General features: G+C 39.2%; 1 protein-coding gene across 1 annotated transcript in view; it reads right to left on the bottom strand.

The window, feature by feature from the left end:
• The window catches only part of LOC107611161 (uncharacterized), a 41,479-nt gene extending 17,139 nt beyond the window's left edge, over positions 1-24,340 (bottom strand). The window contains exon 1 of the mRNA XM_088495630.1: positions 23,497-24,340. Coding sequence (XP_088351756.1) covers positions 23,497-24,340 — 844 coding nt within the window. The remainder of the gene's footprint in view (positions 1-23,496) is intronic.
• Between the last annotated feature and the right edge of the window lie 1,772 nt (positions 24,341-26,112).

Raw genomic sequence — 26,112 nt, forward strand, 5'->3', positions numbered from 1 at the left:
ACGTTACTTGCACTTTAAGTTTTAGCTCTTTTACCTTCTTGCACTTTAAATTTCATGCAATTTACTCTTCTGCACTTTATTTTTCTGTCAATTTTCCCTCTCCCTTTTATTTTCATGCAATTTAGCTTCTGCTATTCAAGTTTCACTCAAATCATCAAGTGTTTGCTTAACTAAATTCATCACCTAACTAAAATTACTCAATCCATCAATCCCTGTGGGATCGACCTCACTCATGTCAGTAATTACTACTTGATGTGACCTGGTACACTTGCTAGTGAGTTTTGGTGTGGAATCTGATTTCCACCCATCACATTGCACAATCCATAGGGCATTCTCCTATAAGCAAAGACACCATAGGGACAAGTAAATGAGGTCTTCTCTTGGTCTTTGGGGTCTACAACTATTTGGAGATAGCCAGAATAACTGTCCAAGAAGCAGTAATATTCATGGCCCACAAGTCTTTCTAGCATCTGATCCATGAAAGGTACGGAGAAGTGATCCTTCCTGGTGGCTTCATTAAGCTTCCTATAATCTATTCACATACACCAGCCAGTCACTATTTGGTACAATAGTGACCCCTCCCTTCTTAGGGACTACTTGCACTGGGCTCACCCAAGGTCTGTCTGAGATTGGGTAAATCACCCCTGCTTGCCACAACTTCAACACATCTTTTTGGACTACTTCATTCATTGCTGGGTTTAGCCCTCTTTGTTGCTGTCTTGAGGGCTTGGCATCTTTGTCAAGGAGGATTTTATGCATACACATTGAAGGACTAATCACATCTAGATCTGCAAGTGTCCATCCTATGGCATCCTTGTGTTGCTTCAGCACATGGATAAGTTCCTCTTCTTGTCCCTCTGACGAAGAGACAATTTGCATAGGTTAGGAATTCGATTATCAAAATGGATTTGGCGTTGTAAGTATAGTCTTAACCCAAAAAATTGACCATCAATCAAATGTTATCACAAAGGATGTCACAATACAAAACAAATATAAACCGGGAGTTTTAACACTTGCAATTTATTCAATTAACAACCAAGTAAACTAAATCTAATATAATTAGTAAAATAAAAATGATGCAATGAAAACTAAGTAAAACAAGTAGAAAAGCAAGGTAAAAGCAAGAGAAGATAGGGGTGGAAGAGAAAAGAAGAGAAGAAGTAGAGAGAAGAGAAGAAAAGAAAGGTCTAGTGGGTGAAAACAGGGGCGTGCGCAGGCATAAAGGGCTGTGCGCATGCACAGAAGGTCACGTGTACCCATAACGAATGCATGCGCGTGGTGTGGCGAAGACGCAAGGCGACGCGTACGCGTGGGGCACGCATACGCATTGATGGGAAATAATTAAAAGGTTGTGCATTCGCACTATGTATGCTAACGCCGCGACCAAAAGCCTTATTTTGGGGTGTGCATGGGCACAGGGCTGTGCCCGCGCTCAGAAAGGCGATTTTTTTTTTAAGGAAAGGATCATGTGTGCGTGTGCACACAGGTCCGTGCGCGCGCACAGAAGTAAATAGGGCAGGGGGCTGTGCCAACGCTCCCGACAGAAGGGATGCAAGTTGGCGTGCTGGCGCACAAGCTTGTGCGCTCGCACAAAGAGTGCAAAAAGGGCATGTGTGCGTACGCACAGGTACATGCGGACACACAGGTCGCAAAAAACAGGGAAATGCACGCGCACAAGGGGTGCTGGCGCTGCGAACAGAGGGCATAAAGGCTAGTGTGCGTATGCACAGAAGGTGAATTTTCGTTGTTGTGTGCATGCGCACAAGGGTGTGCGCACGCACATGCCCTGTTTTTCCCAAAATTTTTTCTTTCAAATTCTAAGGTATCAAGCCTTAGCTCAATCAAAACTCAATACCAAAACATGAAAGAACCCATAAATTCATGATCCAAACCAAAATTATCCTAAGAATTGTCAAAATTAAACTAATGTTACCAAACACTTTTATTTAATGTCTTAAAGTTAGACAATTGGGAGAGCCCTTGCTATGATGGCTTGTGCTTGACTTCTCCACCAATGTCTCGAATGTCCAATGTCCTCCGGGATTCCAATCCTAACAAAAGACAACCAAAAAGTAAGCTATTTACATATTAACATATATACAATAGCCAAAAACAACACCATTGCAACTCCCCGGCAACGGTGCCAAATTTGATAGACAAGAGCAATTTGCATAGGTTAGGAATTCGATTATCAAAAATGGAATTGGCGTTGTGAGTATAGTCCTAACCCAACAAATTGGCCATCAATCAAATGTTATCACAATTCAAACCAAATATAAACCGAGAGTATTTAGCCCCCGGGTCGTTCTTTCCTAGGAGTTACAATTAAGTGTCATATTATTGGCTATGAGAAAGGGCATGGGGATTTGGAAATGAAAGCAATAGAGAAAGGGAATCTAAATAGCAAGGAATTGAAACAAGCATGCAAGGAATTGAACAGAAAGCAATTAAAGGACTCTTGGAAAGAAGTGTGTTGATGAGCGGATAATTTATACAGTTTTTGGCATTGTTTTTAGGTAGTTTTTAGTATAATTTAGTTAGTTTTTACTATGTTTTTATTAGTTTTTATGCAAAATTCACATTTCTGGACTTTACTATGAGTTTGTGTATTTTTCTGTGATTTCAAGTATTTTATGGCTAAAATTGAGGGACCTGAGCAAGAATCTGATTCAGAGGCTGAAAAAGGACTGCAGATGCTGTTGGATTCTGACCTCCCTGCACTCGAAATGGATTTTTTGGAGCTACAGAAGTCCAAATGACGCACTCTCAATTGCGTTGGAAAGTAGACATCCAGGGATTTCCAGAAATATATAATAGTCCATACTTTGTCCAAAGATAAATGACGTAAACTGGTATTTAACGTCAGTTCCATGTTCCATTCTGGCGTTAAATGCCAGAAACAGGTTACAAGTTGGAGTTAAACGCCCAAAACAGGTTACAAACTGATGTTTAACTCCAGAAACAGCCTAGAAACGTGTAAAGCTCAAGTCTCAGCCCCAACATACACCAAGTGGGCCCCAAAAGTGGATCTCTGCAGTATCTATCGTAGTTTACTCATTTTCTGTAAACCTAGGTTACTAGTTTAGTATTTAAACAACTTTTAGAGATTTATTTTGTATCTCATGACATTTTTAGATCTGAACTTTGTATTTCTGACAGCATGAGTCTCTAAACCCCATGGTTGGGGGTGAGGAGCTCTGTTGTGTCTCAATGAATTAATGCCATTACTTCTGTTTTTTTTTATTCAATCACGCTTGTTTCTATTCTAAGATACTCGCTTGTACTTAACCGTGATGAATGTGATGATCCGTGACACTCATCATCATTCTCAACCTATGAACGCGTGCTTGACAACCACTTCCGTTCTCCTTAGATTGAGTGTGTATCTCTTAGCCTCTTGGTTCATGATCAGAGTCTTCATGGTATAGGCTAGAATTATTGGCAGCCATTCCTGAGATCCGAAAAGTCTAAACCTTGTCTGCGGTATTCCGAGTAGGATCTAGGAAGGGATGACTGTGACGTACTTCAAACTCGCGAGTGTTGGGCGTAGTGACAGACGCAAAAGAATCAATGGATTCTATTCCAACATGAGTGAGAACCGACAGATGATTAGCCGTGCGGTGACAGCACATTTGGACCATTTTCACTGAGAGGATGGATGGTAGCTTTTGACAACGGTGATCCACCAACATACAGCTTGCCATGGAAGGAGATATGCGTGCGTGAAGAAGAAGACAGTAGGAAAGCAGAAATTCAAAAGACAGAGCATCTCCAAAACCTCAATCTGTTCTCCATTACTGCATAACAAGTATTATTTAATTTATGCTATTTACTCTTCATAAATATAATCCCTCTTATCATTGATTTCCTGACTAAGAATTACAAAATAACCACAGCTTGCTTCAAGCCAACAATCTCTGTGGGATCGACCCTTACTCACGTAAGGTATTACTTGGACGACCCAGTGCACTTGCTGGTTAGTGGTACGAGTTGTGAAAAGTGTGATTTACAATTCGTGCACCAAGTTTTTGGCGCCGTTGCCGGGGATTGTTCGAGTTTGAACAACTGACGGTTCATCTTGTTGCTTAGATTAGGAAAATTTTGTCTTTTGGGTCAGAGTCTTTTATTTTCTTTTCAAAAATTTTCCAAAAAATTATTATTTTTCTTTATTAATCTTTAGAGTTTTCTGTTTAAATCTTGTGTCAAGTTTTAAGTTTGGTGTTTTCTTGTTAGTTTTTATTTAATTTTCAAAAATTTATTTTTGGTTTTCTAAAAATTTTAAGTTTGGTATTCTTTTTTTTTATGTTCGTGAGTCCTTTGAGTCTTTGAATTTTTGTTCTTCGTGTTCTTGTGAATCTTCAAGGTGTTCTTGAGTCTTTCTTGTGTTTTGATCTTAAAATTTTTATGTTTGGTGTTCCTTGGTATTTTTCCTCCAAATTTTCGAAAATAAAGAGCATTAGATCTAAAAATTTTACGTTTATGTCTTTTTATTGTTTTTCTCTTTTTCATTAAATTCAAAAAAATATCTTTCCTCTCTGTTCTAATTGATTTTCGAAATTTTCCTTTAAAAATTCATATTTTTATTTTTTGTTTTATCTTATCTTAGTTTTAAAAATTCAAAATTCAAATCTTTCTCGAAAATCATATTCAAAAATTTTCAAATCTTTTCAATTAATTAGTCAATTCAACATTCAAATTTCTTTTTATTTTCCTTTTCTTTTAATTTTCGAAATCTACAATTTATCTTCTAATTATTTGACTTTATTTTATTTCAATTTTTTTCGTTAGTTTTAATTAAATAAAATAAAAATAAAAATATATTTTACTTGCAAATTCACATCATCTCCCTTTCTCCATCATGGATCTAAGTGGAAATGAACAGTCCAGAAGGACTCTATGGTCATATGCTAACCCCATTACTGCTGCATATGGGAGTAGCATCTGTATACCTCCCATCAAAGCAAGCAGTTTTGAGCTAAATCCTCAGCTCATTGTCATGGTGCAGTAAAATTGCCAGTATTCTGGTCTTCCACAAGAAGAACCTACTGAGTTTCTGGCACAGTTCTTGCAAATTGCTGACACAGTGCGTGACAAGGAGGTAGATCAGGATGTATACAGGCTGTTACTATTCCCATTTGCTGTAAAAGATCAAGCTAAGAGGTGGTTAAATAACCAACCCACAGCAAGCATAAGAACATGGGCACAGTTATCAGACAAATTCCTGAATCAATATTTCCCTCCAAAAAGGATGACACAGCTAAGGCTGGACATCCAAGGCTTTAAACAAGAGGATGATGAATCCCTTTATAACTCTTGGGAGAGGTACAGAAGGATGCTAAGGAGATGCCCCTCTGAAATATTTTTAGAGTGGTTGCAATTAGACATCTTCTACTACGGGCTTACAGAGAAAGCTCAGGTATCTCTGGACCACTCAGCTGGTGGATCTATACACATGAGAAAAAATATTGAAGAGGCTCAAGAGCTTATTGATATAGTTTCTAGAAATCAGCATCTGTACATAAGTAGTGGGTCCTCCATAAAAAAAGAAGTCGAAGCAGTATCTACTAAACTTGGTCCTCCAGAACAAGTTGCTGGATTCAATCAACAATTGTGTTTCCTAACAAAACAGCTAGCAGAATTCAAAGAGATGCTACAAGACACTAAAAATGCTAATAAAAATATGGAAGCACAATTGAATCAGACAAAACAGCAATTATCAAAGTAGATAACAGAAGAGTGTCAGGCAGTTCAATTAAGAAGTGGAAAAACATTAAATACCTCACTACAGAGCAGCAAAAAGCCAAGAAAAGAACAACTGATAGAGGATGAGCAAAATATTATCCAAAACCCCTCTGAGGACAGTAAGAGCCCATAGAGGAATAACTCTGGCGTTCAAACGCCAGAAACAGGCAAGGAGTTGGCGTCAAACGCCCAATGGAAGCTCAGTTCTGGCGTTCAAATGCCAGAAACAGGTAAGAAGTTGGCGTCCAACGCCAATCCAGCTTCTAACCCTGGCATTCAAATGCTAGTGAGGGATCAGACACACATAAGTACTGATAGCAACCCCTCTAAAAAGGCTTCTCCAACCACCTCTGTAGGAAATAAACCTGCAGCAACTAAGGTTGAGGAATACAAAGCCAAGATGCCTTATCCTCAAAAACTCTGCCAAGAGGAGTAGGATAAGCAATTTGCCCGCTTCGCAGACTATCTCAGGACTCTTGAAATAAAGATTCCGTTTACAGAGGCACTTGAGCAAATATCCTCTTATGCTAAGTTCATGAAAGAGATCTTGAGTCATAAGAAGGATTGGAGAGAAACTGAAAGAGTTCTCCTCACTGAAGAATGCAGTGCAGTCATTCTGAAAAGCTTCTCAGAAAAGCTTAAAGATCCCGGGAGCTTTATGATACCATTCATATTAGAGGGTAATTACACCAAGATAGCTTTATGTGATCTTGGGGCAAGTATCAACCTAATACCTGCATCCACTATCAGAAAGCTTGGTTTAACCGAAGAAGTCAAACCAACCCGAATATGTCTCCAACTTGCTGATGGCTCCATTAAATACCCATCAGGCGTGATTGAAGACATGATTGTCAAGGTTGGGCCATTTGCCTTTCCCATTGACTTTGTAGTGCTGGAAATGGAGGAGCACAAGAGTGCTACTCTCATTCTAGGAAGACCTTTCCTAGCAACTGGATGAACTCTCATTGATGTCCAAAAGGGAGAAGTAACCCTGAGAGTCAATGAGGATGAGTTTAAGTTGAATGCTGTCAAAGCCATGCAGCATCCAGACACACTAAAAGACTGCATGAAAGTTGATCTTATTGACTCTCTGGTAGAGGTGATCAACATGGCTGAGAGTCTCGAATCAGAGCTGGAAGACATCTTTAAAGATGTTCAGCCTGATCTAGAGGATTCAGAGGAATTGAAAGAGCCTCTGAAACTTCCTCAGGAAGAGGAGAAACCTCCTAAACCTGAGCTCAAACCACTATCACCATCCCTGAAATACGCATTTCTGGGAGAAGGTAACACTTTTTCGGTGATCATAAGCTCTGCTTTAAATACACTGGAAGAGGAAGCACTACTTCAAGTGCTAAGGACACACAAGGCAGCTCTTGGGTGGTCCATAAGTGATCTTAAGGGCATCAGCCCAGCAAGATGCATGCACAAGATCCTATTGGAGGACGATGCTAAGCCAGTGGTTCAACCACAGAGGCAGCTAAATCCAGCCATGAAGGAGGTGGTGCAGAAAGAGGTCACCAAGTTACTGGAGGCTGGGATTATTTATCCTATTTCTGATAGCCCCTAGGTGAGCCCTGTCCAAGTTGTCCCCAAGAAGGGAGGCATGACAGTGGTTCATAATGAAAGAAATGAACTGGTTCCTACAAGAACAGTTACAGGGTGGCGTATGTGTATTGATTACAGAAGGCTTAATACAGCCACCAGGAAGGATCACTTTGCTTTACCATTCATAGACCAGATGCTAGAAAGTTTAGCAGGTCATGAATACTACTGCTTTTTGGATGGCTATTCAGGTTACAACCAAATTGCAGTAGATCCTCAGGACCAAGAGAAAACGGCATTCACATGTCCTTATGGAGTGTTTGCCTACAGAAGGATGCCTTTTGGTCTGTGCAATGCACCTGCAACCTTTCAGAGGTGCATGCTCTCTATCTTCTCTGATATGGTAGAGAAATTTCTGGAAGTCTTCATGGATGACTTTTCGGTCTTTGGAGACTTATTCAGCTCCTGCCTTAACCATCTAGCACTTGTTCTGAAAAGATGCCAAGAGACCAACCTAGTTTTAAACTGGGAAAAATGTCACTTTATGGTGACTGAAGGGATTGTCCTTGGGCATAAAATTTCAAACAAGGGAATAGAGGTGGATCAAGCTAAAGTTGAAGTAATTGAAAAATTACCACCACCTGTCAATGTTAAGGCAATCAGAAGCTTTCTGGGGCATGCAGGATTCTATAGGAGGTTTATAAAAGATTTTTCAAAAATTGCAAAACCTCTGAGCAACCTGCTAGCTGCTGACATGCCATTTGTGTTTGACACAGAGTGTCTGCAGGCGTTTGAAACTCTGAAAGCTAAGCTGCTCACAGCATCAGTTATTTCTGCACTAGACTAGACATTACCATTCGAACTAATGTGTGATGCCAGTGACCATGCCATTGGTGCAGTATTGGGACAGAGGCATGACAAGCTTTTGCATGTCATTTATTATGCTAGCTGTGTCTTAAATAATGCCCAGAAAAATTACACAACCACAGAAAAAGAATTACTTGCAGTGGTTTATGCCATTGACAAGTTTAGATCATACTTAGTAGGATCAAAAGTGATTGTGTACACTGACCATGCTACTCTTAAATATCTACTTACAAAGCAGGATTCAAAACCCATGCTCATAAGATGGGTGTTGCTTCTGCAAGAGTTGGATATAGAAATAAGAGACAGAAAAGGGACAGAAAACCAAGTGGCTGATCATCTGTCCCGGATAGAACCAGTAGAAGGGACGTCTTTTTCCCTTTATTGAGATCTCTGAAACCTTTCCGGATGAGCATTTGTTTGCCATTCAGGAAACACCATGGTTTGCAGACATTGCAAACTGTAAAGCTGCAAGATTCATACCCAAGGAGTACAGAAAGCGACAAAAGAAAAAATTAATTACTGACGCAAAGTACTACTTGTGGGATGAACCCTATCTCTTTAAGAGATGTGCAGGCGGAATAATCCATAGGTGTGTGCCTAGAGAAGAAGCACAGAAGATCTTATGGCATTGCCATGGGTCACAATATAGAGGCCATTTCGGAGGTGAGCGAACAGCCACCAAGGTCCTCCAATGTGGCTTCTACTGGCCTACCCTCTATAGAGATTCCCGAGAGTTTGTACGTAACTATGACAGTTGCCAGAGAGCTGGTAATCTACCTCATGGTTACGCCATACCTCAATAAGGAATCTTGGAGATTGAGTTGTTTGATGTATGGGGTATTGACTTCATGGAGCCTTTCCCACCATCATACTCAAACACTTATATTCTGGTGGCAATCGACTATGTATCCAAATGGGTAGAGGCCGTTGCCACACCCACTAATGATACTAAGACGGTGCTGAAGTTCCTCCAGAAACATATCTTCAGCAGGTTTAGTGTCCCTAGAGCACTAATCAGTGATGGGGGCACTCACTTCTGCAACAAACAGCTTTACTCTGCTATGGTCCGGTATGGAATTAGCCATAAGGTGGCAACTCCATATCACCCACAGACAAATAGACAAGCTGAAGTCTCTAATAGAGAACTAAAAAGAATCCTGGAACGGACTGTAAGTACCCGTAGAAAGGATTAGGCGAGAAGCTTGGATGATGCTCTGTGGGTTTACAGAACAGCATTCAAAACTCCTATAGGGACCTCTCCATACCAGCTTGTGTATGGTAAGGCCTGTCATCTGCCCATGGAACTGGAGCATAAGGCCTACTGGGCAACCAGATTCCTAAACTTTGGTGCCAATTTGGCAGGAGAAAAAAGATTACTCCAGCTGAATAAGCTAGAGGAATTCAGACTCACTGCTTTCAAAAATGCCAAGCTTTACAAAAAAAAAAAAAGCAAAAAGGTGGCATGACAGAAAGCTATCATCTAGAATCTTTGAACCAGGACAGAATGTTCTGTTGTTTAACTCTAGGCTTAGACTATTCCCCGGGAAACTGAAATTCCAGTGGAGGGGACCATATGTGATTACAAGTGTGTCACCATATGGCTATGTGGAGCTTCAAGACATTGATTCTAATAAGAAGTTTATTGTTAATGGACAGAGAATCAAGCATTATCTTTAAGGCAATGTTGAGCAAGAGTGCTCAAGGATGAGGCTAGATTAAAAGCTCAGCAAGGTCCAGCTAAAGACAATAAAGAAGCGCTTGCTGGGAGGCAACCCAGCCATTAGCAAAACCTATTTTTATTTAAATAATAATTATACGAGTTTAATATAAATAATCTTCAAGGTAAAGTATCAATTGCATAAGTTCACAGGGTTACAGAAGGATTCAGAGTACAAAACAGAGAAAAGGAGCTCACTGGCAAGAAAACACTAGTAAGAGGTACAACTGGGTGTTAAACGCCCAAAAGAAGCATCTACTCGGTGTTTAATGCCTGTAATGATACCTTTCTGGGCGTTAAACACCAGAATGGGTACCATTCTGGGCGTTTAACGCCATACTTGCAGCATCCTGGGCGTTCAGAAAAACACCCAGTGACGAAAGATTTCTGGCGTTTAACGCCAGCCAGAAGCAACAGCTGGGCGTTAAACGCCCAAAAGAGGCTACAGATGGGCGTTAAACGCCCAAAACAAGCAGCAGTTGGGCGTTTAACGCCAGGATTGTGGAGGGGAGGAAGTTTTTGTTCCCAACTTGATTTTTTTTCAAATTTTCATATTTACATCCATATTTTCTTGCATAAACATGTTCCCATACTTTCTTTTTTCAAACTCTTTTCCAAAAATATTAAAAATATCTTAATCCTAAAATTACATCCTTCTCAATTCTTCTTCAACCTCTTCTCAAATCTTTTTCAAAACAAATCTATCTTTTTTAAAAATTTTTTTTCAAACTCATCAATATCTTTTTCAAATCTTCACAATAATTTTAAAAACAAATCTATCTTTTTCAAATATCTTTCGTATCTTTTCAATTTTAAATTATATCTTTTCCTATCATACTTATCTTTTCCAAATCACATTTTCTATCATATCTTTTTCAAAAATTTTCGAAAACCCACCCCCTTCCCTTTAAATCCTCGTTCGGCCTCCCTCCTCTCCTTCACAATTCAAACTTGGCTCTCTCTATATCCCTCTCCTTTCCTTTCTTTTGCTTGAGGACAAGCAAATCTCTAAGTTTGGTGTGTTTATCCGTGATTACTAAGCCAATACCCACCAAGATCATGCCTCCTAAGGGAAAACAAACCACCACAAGAGGCAAGAAAGAGAATATTCCAAAACCACTTTAGAATCAAGGGAAGTTCTTAACCAAAGAACATTCAGACCATTACTACAAAATAATGGGTCTAAGGTCAGTGATCCCGGAAGTTAAATTCGATATGAAAGAAGACGAATATCTGGAGATCCAAGAGCAAATTCGAAATAGGAGCTGGGAAATCCTAGCTAATCCTGAGACAAAGGTGGGAAGAAACATGGTTCAGGAATTCTACTCTAATCTGTGGCTGACAGACAGGCAGAGAATAGCTGGAACCGCATTCTATGACTATCAAACTCTGGTCAGAGGGAAGATTGTTCACACCTACCCTGACAAAATAAGAGAGATCTTCAAGCTGCCTCAACTGTAAGATGACCCGGACTCCTTTAATAGGAGAATGATGAGACCAAATAAGAGCTTGGACAAAATTCTAGAGAACATATGCCTCCCTGGAGCCCAATGGACAACCAACACAAAGGGTGTCCCAAACCAATTCAAGAGAGGAGATCTCAAACCAGTCGCCAGAGGCTGGCTGGACTTTATTGGGCATTCTATACTGTCCACCAACAACCGCTCTGAAGTCACCATCAAAAGAGCAGTGATGATTCATTGCATTATGTTGGGAAAAGAAGTGGAAGTTCATTAGTTGATTTCTTGTGAGCTTTACACAATTGCAAACAAGAACTCCAAAGATGCCAGATTGGCTTATCCAAGCTTAATCTCTCTGCTATGTAAAGATGCTGGGGTGAAGATGGGAGTAGATGAATATATCTCAGTTGAGCAACCAATCACCAAAAAGTCAATGGAAGGACAATAACTGCAGGACGACCCCATCAAGAGGAGAGCACAGGAATTCCTCCCGGAAATCCCTCAAATAGAAGCATCCATCACCAAGTTGCAAGAAGCTATGGATCAACTGAAGGAAGAACAGAAAAATGAAAACAGCATGTTCTGCAAACTGCTTATGGAACAAGAAGAGCAAGGGCGTGAACTAAAGGAACTAAAATGCCAGAAGCTATCTCTTGAAGGGCCAAGCACCCCATAGACTAAAGAGGCATCTACCTCCCAAAACAAAGGTTGTTGAGTCCTAACTCTATGATAACCTTTTATCCATTTTTAAGAGTACATGAGTATTAGAATTAGAGTCATTTGTCTTTATGTCTTTAATTTCCTCTCTTTTATTACTGATTGTCTGCTTTTATGCCTATTTTATATTATTTCTATTAAATAATGAATAAAGATTAGAGTCCATGCCTTAAAGTTATGAATGCCCTATGAATCCGTCACCTTTCTTAAATGAAAAATGTTTTTAATCACAAAAGAACAAGAAGTACATGATTTCGAATTCATCCTTAAAACTAGTTTAATTATTTTGATGTGGTGACAATACTTTTTGTTTTCTGAATGAACGCTTGAACAGTGCATATGTCTTTTGAATTTGTTGTTTATGAATGTTAAACTTGTTGGCTCTTGAAAGAATGATGAAAAAGGAGAAATGCTATTTGATGTTCTGAAAAATCATAAAAATGATTCTTGAAGCAAGAAAAAGCAGTGAATAGAGAAAAGCTTGCGAAAAAAAAAGCAAGCAGAAAAAGCCAATAGCCCTTAAAACCAAAAGGCAAAGGTAAAAGGGATCCAAGGTTTTGAGCATCAGTAGATAGGAGGGCCCAAAGGAATAAAATCATGGCCTACGCGGCTAAACCGAGCTGTCCTTAACCATGTGCTTGTAGCGTGAAGGTATCAAGTGAAAAGCTTGAGGCTGAGCGGTTAAAGTCGAGGTCCAAAGCAAAAACAGAGTGTGCTTAAGAACCCTAGACACCTATAATTGGGGACTTTAGCAGAGTATGGCACAATCTGAAAAGGTTCACCCAATTATGTGTCTGTGGCATTTATGTATCTGGTGGTAATACTGGAAAACAAAGTGCTTAGGGCCACGGCCAAGACTCATAAAGTAGCTGTGTTCAAGAATCAATATACTGAACTAGGAGAATCAATAACACTATCTGAATTCTGAGTTCCTATAGATGCCAATCATCCTGAACTTCAAAGGATAAAGTGAGATGCCAAAACTGTTCAGAGGCAAAAAGCTACTAGTCCCGCTCATCTGATTAGAGCTAAGTTTCATTGATATTTTGGGATTTATAGTATATTCTCTTCTTTTTATCCTATTTGATTTTCAGTTGCTTGGGGACAAGCAATAATTTAAGTTTGGTGTTGTGATGAGCGGATAATTTATACGCTTTTTGGCATTGTTTTTAGGTAGTTTTTAGTATAATTTAGTTAGTTTTTACTATATTTTTATTAGTTTTTATGCAAAATTCACATTTCTGGACTTTACTATGACTTTGTGTGTTTTTCTGTGATTTCAAGTATTTTCTCGCTGAAATTGAGGGACCTGAGCAAGAATCTGATTCAGAGGCTGAAAAAGGACTGCAGATACTGTTGAATTCTGACCTCCCTGCACTCGAAATAAATTTTTTGGAGCTACAGAAGTCCAAATTGCATGCTCTTAATTGCGTTAGAAAGTAGACATCCAGGGCTTTCCATCAATATATAATAGTCTATACTTTTCTCAAATATAAACGATGTAAATTGGCGTTTAACGCCAGTTTCATATTCCATTCTGGCGTTAAACGCTAGAAACAGGTTACAGGTTGGAGTTAAACGCCCAAAATAGGTTATAAACTGGCGTTTAACTCCAGAAACAGCCTAGGCACGTGTAAAGCTCAAGCCTCAGCCCCAACACACACCAAGTGGGCCCCGTGAGTGGATCTCTACACTATCTATCGTAGTTTACTCATTTTCTGTAAACCTATGTTACTAGTTTAGTATTTAAACAACTTTTAGAGATTTATTTTGTATCTCATGATATTTTTAGATCTGAACTTTGTATTTCTGACGGCATGAGTCTCTAAACCCCATGATTGGGGGTGAGGAGCTTTGTTGTGTCTCGATGAATTAATACAATTACTTTTATTTTTTTATTCAATCACGCTTGTTTCTATTCTAAGATACTCGTTTGTACTTAATCGTGATGAATGTGATGATCCGTGACACTCATCATCATTCTCGACCTATGAACGCGTGCTTGACAACCACTTCCGTTCTACCTTAGATTGAGTGTGTATCTCTTAGCCTCTTGGTTCATGATCAGAGTCTTCGTGGTATAGGCTAGAATTATTGGCGGCTATTCCTGAGATCTGGAAAGTCTAAACCTTGTCTGCGGTATTCCGAGTAGGATCTGGGAAGGGATGACTGTGACGTACTTCAAACTAGTGACTGTTGGGCGTAGTGACAGACGCAAAAGAATCAATGGATTCTATTCCAACATGAGTGAGAACCGACAGATGATTAACCGTGCGGTGACAGCGCATTTGGACCATTTTCACTGAGAGGATGGATGGTAGCCATTGACAACGGTGATCCACCAACATACAGCTTGCCATGGAAGGAGACCTGCATGCGTGAAGAAGAAGACAGTAGGAAAGCAGAGATTCAGAAGACAGAGCATCTCCAAAACCTCAATCTGACTAAGAATTACAAAATAACCATAGCTTTCTTCAAGCCGACAATCTTCGTGGGATCGACCCTTACTCACGTAAGGTATTACGTGGATGACCCAGTGCACTTGCTGATTAATGTTACGAGTTGTGAAAAGTGTGATTTACAATTCGTGCACCATGTGTAATCTAGGTTTCCTATTGATGCTAGAAAAACTTGTCTCTCAACAAATTTCCCTTCGGCAAGTATACCGAATTGTCGTCAAGTAATAACTCACAAAAGAGTGAGGTCGAATCCCACAGAGAATAACGGATTAAGCAATCAATGGTTAATTGATTATCCTAGTCAGACGGTTCAGATTTGGATGATGAGCAAGAGGAATTGTAAATTGATAGAAAAGAAAGGAAAAGCAATAAAGTGCAGAAAAGTAAAATGGCAAGAAAAGTAAATGTAAGAACTAAAAATAAAATGAACATTGGGATCAAGAGATATTGTAATCCTCCGGATCAAGTTTATTCTCATCTCTTCCTCAATTAATGCATTCATTGATCTCCTTGGCAATCTTAAGTGATTTGATCCCAATTCCTTGGCAATCCAATCTCTCTAAGCTTAAACAATTTCCCAATTCCTTGATTTAATTGCTCATGGGAAGAGATAAAGTTTGGTCACTGATTATACCACACACATTCATAGATCAAAGTATTGGTAAGATTAAATGTCACAATATCCATCCAACCCCCAATCTAATCCAATGTGAGAGAGCATTTCAAGAATGATTTCCTCATTCCTCTTCCAAGGTTCAGAGGAAATCCAAGTATGAGCAATTTCTCTTCTGAGACAATTACCCAATTGGATGAAGATCGAAAGCTCTATAGTAAAATTAAGAGAAAAGAAAGAAGAAGAAGAATAAGAACTATAATTGATCCATTGAATCACAATAGAGCTCTTTAACCCAATGAAAAGAATTAGTTGATCATTGCTCTACCAAAATAGAAAAGAAAGAAAGTGTAGAAAAGTAAAGATGAAGATTAAAACAAAAATTAAAACTTCAAAATTCATAAATAAAAAGTACAAAGAAAAGAAAGAGAAGGAAAAGTGTGTGAGGGGAGGGTGTCCGAAGACCCCTCTTCAAACCACCAATTCCCAAATTAATTGAAAGTAAAAACTAAGGCCTTTATAAAGGCTCCCCTAAATTACAAAACGAAATGAAACTTAAAGTAAATTACAATTAAATGAAAATTCCTATTCTAGATGCTTCTTGTGGCCTTGATTGGTTGACAATTGTGGGCTTCCTTGCTTGAGCTTTGAAGTGGACTTGAGAGAGAAGTAAATCAAATTGAGGTCCAGGGTGACTTGGCGTTATTGCTGCCATTAGCCACACTAACACTACAAGTGTGGCGTTAGTGCTAAAGTTAGTGTGGCTAACGTCACACTTGCTACCCAGTTGGTATTTTGGGGCTTAAAAGATGCCTCTGGTTTGTGCTCCAATTTCATGCCCACTATAGAGTATTATATATCTTTGGAAAGCTCTGAATGTCAGCTTTCTAACGCAACTAGAATCACCTCAATTGTACCTCTGTAACTCAAGTTATGCTCCTTTGAAGTGGACAAGGTCGCTGGCATAGTTGCTAGCGTTACTGGAAAAAGCGAGTCACAATAACGTTATCGATCAGGGGCTTAATATTGCCAGGTTTTGGAGCTCAAACTTAATGTCCACCCCATACTATTATATATTGTTGGAAAGCCTTGGATGTCTACTTTCCAACACTTTTGAAAGCGCATCATTTGGAGTTCTACAGCTCTAGTTACACTTCTTGGAAGGTGAAGAGGTCAGCTGGCCTTACTATAGGTTGATACCATATTCATCTTTGCAGTTTCGGGGTAGGTTTTCTCCTTCATATTTAGTGTCCACCATATAGGAAGTATCATTTTAAAAGAAAAAGCCAATAGCCCTTAAAACCAAAAGGCAAGGGTAATAAAAAGGATCCAAGGCTTTGAGCATCAGTGGATAGGAGGGCCTAAAGGAATAAAATCTTGGCCTAAGCGGCTAAACCAAGCTGTCCCTAACCATGTGCTTGTGGCGTGAAGGTGTCAAGTGAAAACTTGAGACTGAGTGGTTAAAGTCGAGATCCAAAGCAAAAAGAAGAGTGTGCTTAAGAACCCTGGATACCTCTAATTGGGGACTCTAGCAAAGCTGAGTCACAATCTGAAAAGGTTCACCCAGTCATGTGTCTGTGGCATTTATGTATCTGGTGGTAATACTGGAAAACAAAGTGCTTAGGGCCACGGCCAAGACTCATAAAGTAGCTGTGTTCAAAAATCAACATACTGAACTAGGAAAGTCAATAACACTATCTGAATTCTAAGTTCCTATAGAAGCAAAACTGTTCAGAAGCAAAAAGCTAATAGCCCCGCTCATCTAATTAATACTGATCTTCACAGATGTTTTTGGAATTCATTGTATATTCTCTTCTTTTTATCCTATTTGATTTTCAGTTGATTGGGGACAAGCAACAATTTAAGTTTGGTGTTATGATGAGCGGATAATTTATACGCTTTTTGGCATTGTTTTTAGTATGTTTTTAGTATGATTTAGTTAGTTTTTATTATATTTTTATTAGTTTTTAAATAAAAATCATATTTCTGGACTTTACTATGAGTTTGTGTATTTTTCTGTAATTTCAGGTATTTTCTGGCTGAAATTGAGGGAGCTGAGCAAAAATCTGATTCAGGCTGAAAAAGGACTGCAGATGCTGTTGGATTCTGACCTCCCTGCACTCGAAATAGATTTTCTGGAGCTACAGGAGTCCAAATGGCGCGCTATTAATTGCGTTGGAAAGTAGACATCCAGGGCTTTCCAGCAATATATAATAGCTCATACTTTGCTCAAGGATAGATGACGTAAACTGGCGTTCAACGCCAGTTCCATGTTGCAGTCTGGCGTCAAACGCCTGAAATAGGTTACAAATTGGAGTTGAACGCCAGAAACAGGTTACAACCTGGCGTTCAACTCCAGAAACAGCCTAGGCACGTGAGATGCTTAAGTCTCAGCCCCAGCACACACCAAGTGGGCCCCAGAAGTGGATTTCTGCACCAATTATCTTAGTTTATTCATTTTTTGTAAACCTAGGTTACTAGTTTAGTATTTAAACAACTTTTAGAGATTTATTTTGCACCTCATGACATTTTAGATCTGAACTTTGTACTCTTTGACGGCATGAGTCTCTAAACTCCATTGTTGGGAGTGAGGAGCTCTGCTGTGTCTCGATGAATTAATGCAATTATTTCTGTTTTCCATTCAAACACGCTTGTTTCTATCAAAGATGTTCATTCGCACTTCAATATGATGAATGTGATGATCTGTGTCACTCATCACCATTCTCAATCTATGAATGCGTGCCTGACAACCACTCCCGTTCTACCTTCGATTGAATGAATATCCCTTGGATTCCTTAATCAGAATCTTTGTGGTATAAGCTAGAATCCATTGGCAGCATTCTTGGGAATCCGGAAAGTCTAAACCTTGTCTGTGGTATTCCGAGTAGGATTCAGGGATTGAATGACTGTGACGAGCTTCAAACTCACAAAGGTTGGGCGTAGTGACAGACGCAAAAGGATCAATAGATCCTATTTCAGCAGGAGTGAGAACCGACAGATGATTAGCCGTGCGGTGACAGCGCACCTGGATCCTTTTCACTGAAAGGACGGATGGTAGCCATTGACAACGGTGATCCACCAACACACAGCTTGCCATAGGAGGAACCTTGCGTGCGTGAAGAAGAAGACAGGGGAAAGCAGAGATTAAGAAGACAAAGCATCTCCAAAACTCCAACATATTCTCCATTACTGCATAACAAGTAGTTATTTCATGCTCTCTTATTTTTTGCAATTCAAACTGATAATCATAATTGATTTCCTGACTAAGATTTACAAGATAACCATAGATTGCTTTAAGCCAACAATTTCCGTGGGATTGACCCTTACTCACGTAAGGTATTACTTGGACGACCCAGTGCACTTGCTGGTTAGTTGTGCGGAGTTGTGAAAAGTGTGAATCACAATTTCGTGCACCAGTGTTGTATGATGGTTGGAGCATTCTCTTCATCAAGAGCTTCTTGAATTGGTGGTTTAATGAACTCACCCTCTATGTAACTCTCTGTTTCATTGGAGTCTGGGCTCCCTTGATTGACTACCTCTCTTTTTCTTGACCTTTGAATGAACTCCTCTGTTTCTGGAGAGAGTGGAGTGGTCTCTCTTTGTAATCTCAGCTCTTCAATGAATTGTTCTTCAGAATAGAGTTGTGCATTCTGTCTCAATTTTTCTTCATGGTCCCTTTTTGCTATTTTCTCCTCTTCGTTTGTCTTTATTATTTCTTCAAGGAGGAGTTCTATCCTAGCGAGTCTATCTTCTTTTCTACTTTTTTTGAGTTCTTCAATGATGAGTTCCATCCTAGCAAGTCTATCTAAAGGAGGTTGGGTAGGTTGTAATGGTTGGTTGGGGTTGGCTTGTGAATGGAATTGGTTGTTTTGTTGTTGTGTGTTGTGAAAGTGGTATGACTCTTGTGGGTAGTGGATTGAGTTTTATGGATGGTGAAATGCATTGTATGGATTTGGGATAGACTTTTGTGCTGAGGCATACTCAAATGATGAAGAATTTAGGCATATAAAACTTGGAGGTGAGGTTGTATAATTGAGAGGTGATGGCTCTTGATGAATGGGGTATGAATGAGTGAAATCTCTTTGATTTTGATCTTTCCAGCCACAACTTGAGTAGTGATCAAATTTGCCAAAATATGGACCATTTTGTGGCTCTGGGAAGTACCCTATTTCATGTTCTTGATACTCCCACCCACCATGAGCATAGTAAAGTGAATCATTCTATGGTGGTAGAGAGTTTCCCATGAAATTTGATTGACTAAAATATGATGGATGCTCCTTTCTTTCCTGCAAAAAACTCTGTCTCAAACAATAATCACCAAAAGAAATTAGAATCTCCATTGTAATAAATGAAGGATTCTTAATGAGGCAATATCACAAACAATTAGTTAGCAAAAGAAAATAAGAAACAAAAGAAAACAAAGACAAAAGAAAAGTGTCTAATCTAGTAAATCAATCAACCGGTAGTTTGTTAATCACAATTAATCCTCGGCAACGGCGCCATAAACTTGATGCTAGAAAAACTTGTCTCTCAACAAATTTCCCTTCGGCAAGTATACCGAATTGTCGTCAAGTAATAACTCACAAAAGAGTGAGGTCGAATCCCACAGAGATTAATGGATTAAGCAATCAATGGTTAATTGATTATCCTACTCAGACGGTTCAGATTTGGATGATGAGCAGGAGGAATTGTAAATTGATAGAAAAGAAAGGAAAAGCAATAAAGTGCAGAAAAGTAAAATGGCAAGAAAAGTAAATGTAAGAACTAAAAATAAAATGAACATTGGGATCAAGAGATATTGCAATCCTCCAGATCAAGTTTATTCTCATCTCTTCCTCAATCAATGCATTCATTGATCTCCTAGGCAATCTTAAGTGATTGGATCCCAATTCCTTAGCAATCCAATCTCTCTAAGCTTGAACAATTTCCTAATTCCTTGATTTAATTGCTCATGGGAAGAGATGAAGTTTGGTCACTGATTATACCACACACATTCATAGATCAAAGTATTGGTAAGATTAAATGTCACAATATCCATCCAACCCCCAATCTAATCCAATGTGAGAGAGCATTTCTAGCATGATTTCCTCATTCCTCTTCCAAGGTTCAGAGAAAATCTAAGTATGAGAAATTTTTCTTCCAAGACAATTACCCAAGTGGATGAATCACAATAGAGCTCTTTAACCCAATGAAAAGAGTTAGTTGATCATTACTCTACCAAAATAGAAAAGAAAGAAAGTGCAGAAAAGTAAAGATGAAGATTAAAAGTAAAATTGAAACTTCAAAATTCATAAATGAAAAGTACAAAGAAAAGAAAGAGAAGGAAAAGTGTGTGAGGGGAGGGAGTCCGAAGACCCCTCTTCAATCCCCCAATTCCCAAATTAATTGAAAGTAAAAACTAAGGCCCTTATATAGGCTCTCCTAAATTACAAAATGAAATGAAACTAAAAGTAAATTACAATTAAATGAAAATTCCTATTCTAGATGCTTCTTGTGGCCTTGATTAGTTGACAATTGTGGGCTTACTTGCTTGAGCTTTGAAGTGGACTTGAGAGAGAAGTAAATAAAATTGAGGTCCAGGGTGACTTGGTGTTATTGCTGCCGTTAGCCACACTAACACTACAAGTGTGGCGTTAGTGCTAAAGTTAGTGTGGCTAACGTCACACTTGCTACCCAGTTGGTGTTTTGGGGCTTAAAAAATACCTCTGGTTTGTACTCCAATTTCATGCCCACTATAGAATATTATATATCTTTGGAAAGCTCTGAATGTCAGCTTTCTAACGCAATTGGAATCACCTCAATTGTACCTCTGTAACTCAAGTTATGCTCCTTTGAAGTGGACAAGGTCGCTGGCATAGTCGCTAGCGTTACTGGAAAAAGCGAGTCACAATAACGTTAGCGATCAGGGGCTTAATATTGCCAGGTTCTAGATCTCAAAATTAATGTCCACCCCATACTATTATATATTGTTGGAAAGCCCTGGATGTCTACTTTCCAACGCTTTTGAAAGCGCATCATTTGGAGCTCTACAGCTCGAGTTACACTTCTTGGAAGGTGAAGAGGTCAGCTGGCCTTACTACAGGTTGATACCATGTTCATCTTTGCACTTTTGGGGCAGGTTTTCTCACTCAAATTTAGTGTCCATCATGTAGTTCCATATATGCTTGGAAAGCTCTGGAATCCTACTTTCCAATGCCACTGGAATCACCTCATTTGGAGTTTTGTGGCTCAAGTTATTCTTGTTTGAAGAAGGCATGGTCAGGCTTCCAGGTGAGATTTTTGCCCACGTTAATGGTCAGGCTTCCTTTGCTTCGCAAATGTTAGTGGCACTCACTTTTTCCACTAACGTTGGCGTTTCCCTTTCCTTCCACGTTAGTTCCCACGTTAATGTAACTAACGTGGAAGCTAACGTGGGTCTTCTTTTGCTTCGCTAGCGTTATTGGCACTCACTTTTGCCAATAACGCTGCTCCTTCTTCAAAGTGAATGCCATTAACTTTCTCACTAATGTTGGGGCTTCTCTTTTCTTCCACGTTAGCTCCCACGTTAATGTAACTAACGTGGAAACTAACGTGGGTCTTCTTGCCCTTCGCTAACGTTAGTGGTGTTTACTTTTACCACTAACGTTCCAAACTTTCCTTCCTTCTACGTTAATGGCCACGTTAGTGGCACTAACATAGCCACTAACGTGGCTCTTCTCTGCTTCTTGTTACCTGAAACCAATCATGAGATTATGAATCATCCATTTTATCATTCAATTCATGCGTAATTCTCATAAAATCATTCAAAATTCACAATGTTTGCTTGAATCATGGTATGAATGCATTTTCAACCAAATACTTGCTTATTTCCTAAGAAAATGCATGAAACCAACCTAAAGCATACAAAAAATGGCTAGTAAAACTAGCCAAGATGCCCTGGCATCACCTATCCTAGTTGTGAACTACAAACATGGCAATTGTGTAGAATCAATCCAAATCAGTCAATCCTCCTTGAGAATTAGTCAAAAGGCGTAATTGATCTCAATCCATAAGTCCTAGTCAACTCACTAATTACTTAGTGAAAGACTAGCGTCAACAAAAACCAAACCAATTAACTATTCTCACACAATGCGGAATGAACATCCACAACTCAATTCCACCCAAACACCTAATTTCTCAACCAAGAGTGTGAAAACTAAACATGCAAGAAATTAACATCAAAGCAATAAAAGTCAAAGCAATTAAATGCAGGGAAAGGAAACTTCAAATACAAGAAACCTCTTGGCAAGTAATTGAGGACTAAGGCTACCTATCCTAATCATTGACCACAAAGTCCAAATAGGTATAGTTGATTTCAATCCCAAAGTCCTATGTCAACACTAAGGGGTCACACAGCGTCAAGGAAAACCAAATCAACTAACTACTCTAATATATCAAACAAGAATGGACATCAATGACTCAAGGATCACCAAAGTCAACAAATCCAAACCAAGAGTTAAGAAAAACTAAGTAAAAACTAATCTAAGCATTTTATCAAACACTTGGTGTGCATGAAAATAAAATAATATTAAAATACATTAAAATAAATTCTAAAGCTACCAAAGCAAGAAAATAGCAATAACAACTAAAGAAAGCAATAAATGACATGAAAACATAAATTGTATTAATTAAAATTAAAGTTAAAAAGAGTATTCATGAACATAAAAATAGCAAAATAAAGAAAATAACAAGAGGAATTAAGAAGATAAAGACAAGAGAACAAGAAAACATAAAGGAAACTACATTAAAACAAGAATTAAAGTGCTGAAATTAAAAGGAAACTAAGCTAAAAATCCTAATTCTAGAGAGAGGGAGAAGCTTCTCTCTCTAGAAACTAAGAGAAGAACTCTAATTGCCCCCCTTTATTCAGCGTTCCTTTGGCCTAATATAGCTCCAGAAATGAGTTGGACTGGGTTCTAGAGGCCCAAAAATCGCCCCCAGCGATTTGCAATTAATGGGCTGACATAACTCGGGTCACGCGTACACGTCGGTCATGCGTACGCATCGCTCACAAATCTTTCTTGTGCGTACGCACGCATACTTGTTCGTACGCACGGGTGCTGGAAATTCCAAACTCCATTTCTTCATGGTTTCTTCCCTTTTGCATGCTCTTTTCCTCACTTCTTCAACCCATATATGTCTTGGAAACCTGAAATTACTCAACAAATACATCAAGGCACCAAATGGGATTAAAGTGAATAAAAATTGACTAAATTAGGCACAAAAGAGCATGTTTTCACTTTTTAGCACAATTTAGGAAGAAATCTCAAAAGCATGCTATTTAGATGAATAAATGTGGGTTTATGTGATGAAATCCACTCAAATCAAACCAAAATATATCGTAAAATATGGAGTCATCACCCTCACTCAAGCTTGAATTGATGATTACTGGGTATGTGTTGTTGTCACCCAAGTAGGCATACTTCAAGCTTGGAGGTAGGGTTTTCAACTCTAGTTTTGGTGCTTCCACATCCTTGTTGCTTGTGTGGTTCAACATGATTGAATCTTCCATGGTTTCTTCTGGTAGTTCCCCACCAAAAGCTTGTTGCTCTAGCTCCATAGCTTCTTCACCTTGTTCTTCTTCTAAAACACCTTGAACCATCTTTTCCATTGTGTCCACCATCATGCATTCACCTATGGACTCCTTGGGATAACTCATTGCTTTGAAGACATTGAAAACCATCTTCTCTTCATGCAATCTCAAGACTAACTCTCCTTTTTGAACATCAATTATAGCTCCAGCAGTAGTTAGGAATAGCCTTCCTAGGATGATTGATGTGTTGGCCTCTTCCTCCATATCTAGCACAATAAAATCAGCTGGAAAGATAAACTCTCCTACTTTCACCAACAAGTCCTCCACCACCCCATAAGGAAACTTGAATGTTCTATCAGCCAATTGAAGTGCCATTCTTGTTAGTTTGGCCTCTTCAATTCTCATTCTTTTCATCATGGCCAAGGACATGAGGTTGATGCTAGCTCTCAGATAACATAATGCTTTCTCAATGTTAATATCCCCTATGATGCAGGAGATTTGAAAGCTCTCAGGATCTTTTATCTTTTGTGGAAGCTTCTTTTGTATGATGCCATTACATTCCTCTGTGAGCACTATGGTTTTCTTTTCTCCCCAGTTTCTTTTCCTTGTCATGAGATCCTTTAAAAACTTGGCATAGAGTGGCATTTGCTCCAATGCCTCAGCAAAAGGCATGTTAATTTAGAGCTTCTTAAAGATTTCCAGGAACCTAGAAAATTGGCTGTCCTTCCCATCCTTCCTCAGCCTTTATGGATAGGGTGCTTTTGGCACATAAAACTTTAGGACTTGCTTTGGTGGGGATGGTGCAGGGGTCTCTTCTTCTTTCTTGGTTTCAGATTCATTTGCAGCTTCTTCTTGGTTGCTTTGACTTGGGAATGCTTCCTCCACAACTTTCCCACTTCTTAGTGTGACGGCCTTGCATTCCCCTATTGGGTTGGCCATGGTATCACTAGGGAATGTATGTGTAGGCATTGGTATCTGTTCAGACAAGCTCCCTAGTTGTGCTTCCAGTTTTGAAATTACTGCCCCTTGGTTCCTTATGTTAGATCTGAACTCCTCTTGGTTTGCGTCTATCTTTTTGTCAGCTTGCATTTGTCTCTCTAAAACAGTGGAAACGGTCCCTGTTAGTTATGCTATAGCAGCTTCCAATTTTGTAAAGTTGCTGATATCACATGGTTGCATGTTTGAGGACAATGCATCTTGAGGGTGATTGTTGTATGGTTGTTAGGTGGAGTGGTATGGTGCATTTTGTGAGTTGTGGTAGGGTGTATTTTGTCAGTTGTGGTAGAGTCTGTTGTTGCTTGATTGATGGTTGGAGTTGTGATTGTTGTATTGGTTGGAGTGGTATGGTTTGTGATCTTGGCTGTGGTTTTGTTGGTTTCTCCATCCAAAATTTGGGTGGTTCTTCCAACCTGGGTTGTATGTCTTGGCATTGGGATCATATGGTGGTCTAGAGGAATTATTCACATAGTTTGCTTACTCCCATTCATATTCAACTTCTGGTGTATCTCCTTCTTGTGGAGGGGCTTGAGCTTGGACAGCTGAGACTTGGTTCTTCTCCATCTTCTTGGTTAGAGCTGTTAGTTGTGCAGTGATCACTTTGTTTTGAGCAAACAAAGCATCCATAGAATTGAGCTCCATCACTCCTCTTTTTTTAGTTTTATCTGAGGTATAGAAGTACTCATTGTCGGCCACAGTTTCTATGGCATCTATGGCTTCTTCAATTGTCTTCTTCTTGTTGAGTGAGCCTCCTGAAGAATGATCTACAGCCTGCTTTGACTCATATGATAACTCCTCATAGAAGATGTGTAGTTGTACCCATTCATTGAACATGTCCGGAGGGCACTTCCTTGTCAAGTCTTTGAATCTCTCCCAGGCCTCATAAAGAGTTTCACCATCTTGTTGTCTAAAGGTTTGTACCTCAGCTTTCAATCTATTGACTCTTTGTAGAGGATAGAATCTTGCTAGGAATTTGTTCACAACATCATCCCAAGTTGTCAAGCTCTCCTTAGGAAATGCTTCCAACCACTTTGATGCCTTATCTCTAAGAGAAAAGGGAAACAAAAATAGTTTGTAGGTGTCAGGGTGTATACCATTTGACTTTACAATGTCACAAATCCTCAAGAATATAGTCAGATGTTGGTTGGGGTCTTCTTGGACACTCCCTCCAAATGAGAAATTGTTTTGAACAAGTGTGATGAGTAGAGGCTTTAACTCAAAGTTGTTAGCATAAATTGTTGGTTTCAGAATGCTACTACCACAGTTTTCTGGATTTGGGTTGATGTAAGAGCCTAGAACTCTCCTTTCTTGCCCAACATGATTGCCAGCATCTTCTCCAACATGGTTATGCACCTCTTCCTCCATAGTAACTCCCAGATCTTCCTTCACTATATCCTCTCCAACTATTCCTTTGCCTCTTGCTTCCCTCCTTAATCTAAGAAAGGTCC

This window comes from Arachis ipaensis, chromosome B8 (genome assembly GCF_059453495.1).
Source record: "Arachis ipaensis isolate K30076 ecotype BB chromosome B8, ASM5945349v1, whole genome shotgun sequence".
In the NCBI taxonomy this organism is placed as follows: Eukaryota; Viridiplantae; Streptophyta; class Magnoliopsida; order Fabales; family Fabaceae; genus Arachis; species Arachis ipaensis.